Below are 8,498 nucleotides of genomic sequence, written 5' to 3'. Positions count from 1 at the left end.
CCTGGCTTCCTTCAGGCCACAGCTGCCTGCCTCACTTGACCCCTAGTGCCTCCCTGAGATGGGTCAAGTGCGGGTGGGCGGGGTGAGGAGGGGAAAATGAGCCACTCAGGAGCTCCGCCCAACCTTAGGTCAGCGGCTCTAGAGCCCGCCGGAATTGCCCTGGGCACAGAGCCAGAGGGACCCAGGTCGCGTTCCCTTTGGCAATGGGGTTGGCGCAGGGGGAGCGCTCTTTGGCACCAGGAGGGCGCCGGGGTGCGGGGCAAGGCCCCCAACACGCCCTCTGGAGATCGCTGGGCTGGGGGGCGCTCGGTAACCGAACTTAGTCGTCGAGCGCTCCTGGCCAAGTTCGCGCGACAGGTCTTATTACCCGGTCTCAGAAAAAAGCTGCCCGGGTGGGGCCGCTTTGGCGCCGGCCACTCGGTCACCTTTATCGCTCCCCGCCTCTCCCTGGGATTTTCCAGCGGGTTAATTTCCTGTCCCGGTAAGTCCTTCGCGAGTCCTCGCCCCTCCCTCCCCGACTCTCCCATCTCGGTCCCTGCCGCCCCGGACTCCCGGAGTCCGTGCGCCTTGCGCTCGGTCGCCCCCGCGCGCCCGGGCGCACGCCGTCCCGGCCGCCTTCCAGCTCCCAGCGCCTGGTCGCCGGGACCCCGCGCGCCGCCCCGCGCCAGGGTTCGCTCCGAGAGCCAGGTCCGAGTCGCCCCGGCTCGCTCCGGTCCCCCCGGCCATGCGTCCCCGCGCCGCCCCCCGCGCCCCCGCCGGCCGCGCCGCCGCCGCCGCGCTCGAGCTCTGCAGCCTCCTGCTGCTGCTGCCGCTGCTCCGGCCCGGACACGCGTGCCCCGCGGGCTGCGCCTGCACCGACCCGCACACCGTGGACTGCCGCGACCGCGGGCTGCCCAGCGTGCCCGACCCTTTCCCCCTGGACGTGCGCAAGCTGCTGGTGGCCGGCAACCGCATCCAGCACATCCCCGAGGATTTCTTCATTTTCTACGGCGACCTGGTGTACCTGGACTTCAGGAATAACTCGCTGCGCTCGCTGGAGGAGGGCACGTTCAGCGGCTCGGCCAAGCTGGCTTTCCTGGACCTCAGCTACAACAACCTGACCCAGCTGGGCGCTGGCGCCTTCCGCTCGGCGGGGAGGCTGGTCAAGCTGAGCCTGGCCAACAACAAGCTGGCGGGCGTACACGAGGACGCCTTCGAGACCCTGGAGTCGCTGCAGGTGCTGGAACTCAACGACAACAATCTGCGCAGCCTCAACGTGGCCGCCCTGGCCGCGCTGCCCGCGCTGCGCACCCTGCGCCTGGACGGGAACCCCTGGCTCTGCGACTGCGACTTTGCCCACCTCTTCTCCTGGATCCAGGACAACGCGTCCAAGCTGCCGAAAGGTGAGCCTGCAGGCAGGCTGGGCTACACACCGGGCTGGGGATGGGAGGGTAGGGGGATCAGGGAGCATCCGGGGGACAGGGGTCTTGGGTCGGGTCTGGAAGCCCAGCTCGGGTGCATGGGAGAAACTGCCCCAGGACAGTTGCTCAGGTATAAGCCTGGCAGATTTCCAGCCTGAACTTTGCCTGGGAGTCTGCCAGGGAAAGCGGGTGGGGAGGCTCACATCTGGATTCTCTGGAGTTTTTGAGCCCTGATGCCATGCTTCTCCACCTGTTTCTCCAGCAGCTCAGTTTCCGAAGTTAGGGACCTCCCTTTTCTCTTTTACCCATGTCTGAGACCAACTCACTGGGCTTTGGGTCCCAGGACTGGTGGGTGCAGGTTATTTATGGGCCCCTCCTAAGTGGAAGACACCCTCCTGTGTGGGAAAGGCTGAGCGCTATTCTCGATACACGGAACATCGATCGAGAGATCCAGCCAGTTCTAGGGGCTCTCCAGTAGCTTCCAGAGCCTGAGCAAGTCTGTTTCTGAGCTCCCAGGTTTGCTCTCCCATCCAAAAGCGATGAGAAATATTCCTGGTGAGGAATACTGGCAGCCCGCTAAAAGCTGGTGATGCAGTGAAGATTTGCCCCTCTTTGGGTTTTCAGCCCAGATGTGAAAAGCTGAACGCGAAAACCTTAGCAGGCTGGTACACCCTTTGCTTTCCTGGTATGCTTTTCCAGTGGTGACACGGATGGACGTACAGATCCCTTTGGCAGATGGAAACACAGAGGACACATCTGTCAAGGGGCCGTGGAAAGCCCAGTGGAGGGAAGCAGAGGCAGAGCCGAGAAGAGGGTACCCCAGCATCCACAGAGATGAGCCGCAGGACGGGGAGCAGGCAGCATGTCCGTACCCTCCCGTGGATCCGAGGCTTCCAGGGGTAGGCATGGGGGCCTCAGTCCCAAGTGATCTTGCCCCCAAGGGTTTGGCAGAATAGGACCCAGAGCTGTAAGGCACATGTTATAAAAAGTGACATAGATGTGGATTTAAATTTGGTATATCTTTTTTCCACTTCCTGGATCTCGAGGATGTTGCTTCTCTATGCCCTGAATTCCTGTGGTCCCTTCTTCACTCCATACTTCACTGAGCGCGAACCCCAGGCATCGGGGCCATCACTCCCCAGCAGACGCAGGCCCCTGAACTGACATTTTCAGCCTGGGCTGCCTCTACCAGGGGAGCAAGTCCTAAAAAGGTCTGACCTGCCCTCATTCACCTTCCCTGCCCCAGTAGAAGACTGTCCTGGAGACAGGAATGTCCAGATAAAAACCTCATCGTGGAAGGGGGTATGCCTTGCTTCTGATCTCTCCTGTCTTTGCCTTTGGGTGGAATGGGCATCATTAACCTCTGTCGTTAGCTGAGTGGGTCTCATTAGTTCCATGGGTTCTTGCTTGAGGGCAAGTGCTATAGGGTTCAAAGCTGCGGACTTCATTCTCAGTTCTGCCACGGGTGGACGGCTATGACCTTGAACAGGCCACATGTCCTGTCTGGGTTTCTGACTTCTCATTTCTTTTATTTATTTATTTATTTATTTAATTTTAATTTTTTTTAAAGATTTTATTTATTTATTTGACAGACAGAGATCACAAGTAGGCAGAGAGGCAGGCAGAGAGAGAGGAGGAAGCAGGCTCCCCGCTGAGCAGAGAGCCTGACACGGGGCTCGATCCCAGGACCCTGAGATCACGACCTGAGCCGAAGGCAGCGGCTTAACCCACTGAGCCACCCAGGCGCCCCCTGACTTCTCATTTCTAAAATGCTTTGGTTGACTTCTGAGATCCCTACACAGTCCTGGTCATAGAGTCAGAAGACAGAGGTTTGTGTCCTGGTGGAAAGACTGGGTGAGTCTGGCCAGGACCCTTAACTTTTCCGAGCCCCATCTTCCTCCTGTATGAAAATAGGACATGGGTAATAGCAGGTGGTCCGTCTGACCCCGTGGTTGTCAGGATGAAAACCAGCTAACCTGGGTGAAGGCAAAGAACAGTGAGACTGTAGGATGTTATTCCTCATACGGCCGGCCCCTGATAGAGGGAAGAAAAGGGGACACCAGGTGGGGATGTGTGGCTGGGGGAAGGACGGACAGGCTCAGAGCAAGGACCAGTGTCCTGGCCCTGGTTGAGGGTTTGTCTGGTTCCGTGGGGGAGAGATGGAGGCAGCGTGAAGGGAGCACGAGGACTTCAGGCACCTCAAGGGTGGTTGGAGTATGTGTGTGCCAAGAGCAGCTGTGGCCTCACTGTGCACTGCAACGTGTGTGGCCAGAGCAGTGTCCAGAGAACCATGAACCAGAGCCAGGTGGGCAGTGAGGGGATGAGCATGGGCCTTGATGCAAGACAGCTGAGTTCTGATTTCCGCTTACGTTTCTCTCTGAGCCTCAGTTTCCCTCCGACTTCAGCATGCCATAACAGCATCCCACACCTTGTTTGCGGTGAGGTTTGAATGAGATCAGCTCCATCGGGGGTGCGCGACTGCTTAGCACAGCCTCGGTGCTTGCTAGACACCCGTCCCCGTCGTCCCTTCCCTCCTCCTCCTGCCTTGCGCTCCTTCTATCTTCCGAGAGGCGCCGGGCAAAGTGGGTGAGGGCCCAGCCTTGGTTCAAATCCTGCCTCAACCTCTTGCTAGCTCTGTGACCCCTCCATACCCCCATTTCCTCATCTGTGAAATGGAGATGATGCTGGTGCCCCCCTCCTAGGGTTACTGGGAGGATTAAAAAGATATTATATATGAAGTTCTTAGAACAGTGTCTGACACAGAGCAGCACGATCTAAGTGTTAGTGCTGTTGTTACTATCCTCTTCTAATTGGAAGGCCCAGAGGGGTGACGGCACAGAGGGTTAACAACAGCTGGGGGACACAGGTTCCCCCCCTCCCATGTGGCCACCCACTTCCTGCCAAGGAAAATGGGGTTCCGTGAGGCCTAAGCTCCAGGGTTTTCTAGGCAAGTGCCCTGCCTCTCCCAGGAGAGGGGACTTAAAGGCAGAAGCAAAGGGATTCTGTCCTGGTTGCCTTGTCCTCGCCTCCCCATTCCCTCCTCCCCCAGAGAAGCAGAACGGAGCAGAGCAAGTGACCTTGACTGGCTCTGACAGTTACAGAAATGCCTTCGTCTGCCAGGCGAGCCTCCTGTGCGGTCACTGTGCTGATGGGAGCGCTCCGTCAAGGAGCACACCCCGGGGGGGAGGAAGGGATGCCTTGGAGGCAAGAGATCCCCTCCATCCAGGCTCGTTTGGGGGTTAAGCAGGGCCGGGTCTGGGGACTCGGGAGGATCTGTCCCACTGGTGCTGGGGCTGAAGGAAGAGGGTGAGAGGATGCCTGCCGAAATGCCCCTCAGCCAACTTAGCACCAAACAAAGCAGACAAACCTAAAATAAGAAAACAAACTAGAAAACCCCCCAGGATGCCCAGTTAACTCTGAATTTCAGATAAACATCAAATTCTATTTTAGTATAAGTATGTCCCATGCAATATTTGGGATATACTTACACACAAAATTATTTGCCGTTTTCTGAAATTCAGCATAATATATGCCATCCTATATTTTACCTGGTGGCCTGACCTTGTGATGGATGTCACTCGGTTATGGACAGGCCATCCCCTTTCATTCAGCTGTGCCTGGCAGGTAACTTAACCCACTGGCAGGTAACTTAACCCACTGGCAGGTAACTTAACCCACCGTTTATCCACCAAGGTGCAAAGAAGGGAAGTGGTTTGCACAAGGTCACGGTGTCATGTAGTCAGTGGCTGAGATGAGTGCACTCAGGAGTGTGTGACCCTACACCTAATTCTTTCTGATAGATCAGGAGGGACGGTGAGGCTGTCCCCAACCCTGCCCCCTCCCAATCTCTGATTGCCCTGGGTCGCAGCTGGCCGACCTCCTCCCAGCCCCAGATCCTTCACCTGGGCTGGTGGTTCTCCTGTGAGATAGTGGATCCCAGGCAATTTGCAACAGCGACCATCTCTCTTTAAGTAGGAAGGACTCCAGACTTGGAAGCAAGGGTCCTTGGAAATCACTCAGCTGAGCCGTTGGGTAGAGGGGGAGAGGATGGGAGTGTTTGGGGGAGATGGAGAACAGCTGGGTAACACCCTTAGGCTTTAAAGCTTTTCCCTGCGGGCCTAGCACCTGGTTTCCTTATAGGAGCCCAGGGAGGTGGATGGGGAATGAAGACACACAGGAACTAGGTTGAAATGCAGATTCTTGTGCTCCCCCAGGCCTACTGAATGGGTGCCTGGGGGATGAGGCCCAGGGTCTGCATTTTTAATCCCGCCCCCGGCCCCCACCCCGGGCTTGCAGTATACCCTGAAGCTTGAGAACTGCTTGGAGGTGAGAGGGCCTTTTGGTTCATCTCTAGAAACCCAAGGTCTTGTCTTGGTTCAGAAGCTGAACCAAGAGAAACATCTCCGAGATTTTTTTATTTTGGCAAGCAAAGGAGTGTGGGTAGGAGGATTTCAAGGCTCCTTCTAACTCTAAAATTGTCTGGTTTCAAGGGAAGGGAATATTGTCATCATATTAAGGATTGGAAAGTTGAGGGCTTGGGGAGGCCAGGTCCCTCTAGAGACCCCTCTGCTGGAATCTAGGGGGCCGTGTCTCAGTGCATCAGGGTGAGGGAAGGGCACCCAAACCATTCGGGACTCTGGGCTCACGGGACATCTCACCCATCCCCAGTGTTGCTCCGGGAGCTACAAGAAGGAATGGCTACTGGGTTTGAGAAACCATAGCAACAGGCAAGGTGTACCCGCAGTACCACCGAAGAGACCTGACCTCATCTTGCACCCCAAGACCTTGACACACGTAGCTATGGGGAGGAATGGGCTGGGGCCCAGGAAGGAGGAACTGGGGGCCACAGCTCATGCTTTGGGTCTGTAACCCTGGCCCCTTAGGGGACAGCCTCCTAGAGAAGGTCCACTAGAGTGCCTGGAGCATTCAAGCATTTGAAGGCTCAACCCCTGCGGGTTCCTAAACCCCTCACTAAGAAGGGGTGTCCTGGCAGCAAGGTCCTGAAAGAGTTCCATGACGAACCCCTTCTTCCCGGCCTGACTGACCGCTCACTGGGGGAGCTGCCCCCTCCCCCGCCAGTAACCCCACTTCCTTTTCTCATGTCCGACACGATGAGGGCCTGGCTTAGTCAGACGAGTGGGGTCGTCTTGTCATACCGCCAAGTAACCAGTATTTCAGCTGAAGGGACCAGCGCTGATGCTTGCTGGAGGTAACACGGGTCCTTTCTCCCAGGTGACTTTATTTCTTTCCCTTTAGAAATCAAAGCAGTTTTATTTCCCTAACTATAACATAACAGTCTCCTTGTATATGTCAGAAATGTAGAGAAGTATCGTGAAGGAAACAGAAACCACCCTGAATCCCACTGCTATTAAAGCTTTGCTGTATTTTATTCCGGTTTTATTCTTACGTGCATATACATTTTTAAACAAATTGCTGTGGTACTGTGGATCTTATTACTGATTTTTTTTTTCTCTTATTGAGCAGCAAGAATTTCCTGCCATTACAGTTCTTTGAAAACGTAACCTTTCATGGCCACGTAATACGTCATTTTATGGATCTCTTCGTTGAACCCCTTCTGTTGTTGGAAATGGGGCTTGTTTTCCTTTATTTATTTATTTATTTATTTTTTGTACATAAATAATGCTAAACCAAACATCCCATATGCGTAAAGCTTGGGGGTGCCTCTTGGTATTTTATTTCTCTGGGGTGAATTCTTTGAAGTGGACCTGTGGGGTGAGGGTCGATGGTTATTTTAAACCCCTAGAAACATGTTTGCCTAACTGCGCCCCGGGCAGCTGGTGCCATTGGCAAATGGGGAAGACCTGTCTCACCATCTCTTTCCCAGTGTGGTGTGTTATTATTTGGAAACATGTTTTCTATTTGGGAGGCGAAACAGTGACATCTTATTGCTTTAATCTGACCAGTCGGGTGGATGTTTAGGGTGTGTTTATACGCCTGAGAAGATCATGTTCGCAGCAGAGGCGGACAGGGGTCTTACGCCCTCTTGCACATGACCTCTCTCGTGCCTTTGACAGGTCTGTACCTGTCCTGCGTGCACAAGCTAATGGGTTTTTAACTCGTCTCTTAATTAGAGTGGAGTCACGGGGTATCACCTTTCCCATCATTACCGGTGTCCGGGCCGAGTGTCGGCTTTGGCGGGCCCCAGACTCTGGAGTCCCGGTGGAAAGTGAGCCGTGAACGTGACCTAAGGCATCCTCGCCTTGTCTTGTTGGCTTCCGGGGAGCCCAGCTGAGTCCTGCGTCTCTGTCCCAAACACTGGATCTCTCTGAAAATGTCACATGCTTGTACCATACTGTCAGTTAACCCAAAGGGCAGCCTCATTGCTGGGCGACGGGCGCCAGTGGACCCACTTTCCTGCCCATCCAGGGCAGCCCGGGGGGTCGCAGCCGGGGATCTGTTTTGGAGAGGCCCGTGTCACTGAGGCTGAGGCTGACGGGTGCCTGGGTGACTCAGCCCCAGAGCATGAGGCCCCACAACCAGGGGCCGTCCAGTTTCCATTCTCCCAGAATCCTGCGGTATTCCATGTGGTTTGGAAGGCTGGGCTGAGCAGGCCTGGTCACCTCCGGGCTGGCAGTGTCGACGACCTGGGAGCAGGAGCCATGGGTACATCTGTGGGTTGTCATGAGGACCTGGATCGGGTGCCTTTGCGGGGTACCGTGTCTGTCCCGGGTGCATGATGCAGTCCTGGGGCGCTGTCCTGGGCTCCTGCTCTCAGGCCTCTGCTCTGGCTATTACAGGTGCCCAGATTCTTGCCTCCCACCCTCCCTCCCCATCCCTACTTTTACTTCTTTACCTTTCTGGTTTCTACTTAGCCTTCCAGCCTCCAAACCTCTGGGCCCCCAAGGCCAGGTGGGGAGCCTTTCCTGAGTGACCTTACTGGATCCCATAATATCGCTGTGACTGTGGCATGACATGGCCACTTCCCGGGTCTGTCAAGCCTGTTTGGAGGGCACAGAATGTGTCTTTTTCGTCCTTCAATCCCCAGAGGCTGGTATGGTATATGGCAAGTTTGGAAACCTTCTGATGGCTTTCACTGCATTTACGATAAGCCAGCTCCCTCTCATGCCCCGCAAGCCT

At 55.7% G+C, this 8,498-nt stretch overlaps 1 protein-coding gene across 1 annotated transcript in view; it reads left to right on the top strand.

The window, feature by feature from the left end:
- Positions 1–659: 659 nt before the first annotated feature.
- Positions 660–8,498, top strand: part of LRRC38 (leucine rich repeat containing 38) — a 29,265-nt gene continuing 21,426 nt past the window's right edge. Inside the window, exon 1 of the mRNA XM_032863457.1 lies at positions 660–1,382. Within this exon, the coding sequence (XP_032719348.1) occupies positions 725–1,382 (658 nt within the window). The 5' untranslated portion in view covers positions 660–724. The remainder of the gene's footprint in view (positions 1,383–8,498) is intronic.

The sequence above is a fragment of the Lontra canadensis genome, unplaced genomic scaffold (genome assembly GCF_010015895.1).
Source record: "Lontra canadensis isolate GAN:19392208 unplaced genomic scaffold, GSC_riverotter_1.0 scaffold25, whole genome shotgun sequence".
Classification (NCBI taxonomy): Eukaryota; Metazoa; Chordata; class Mammalia; order Carnivora; family Mustelidae; genus Lontra; species Lontra canadensis.
This window is presented reverse-complemented; position numbering and strand designations above follow the sequence as displayed.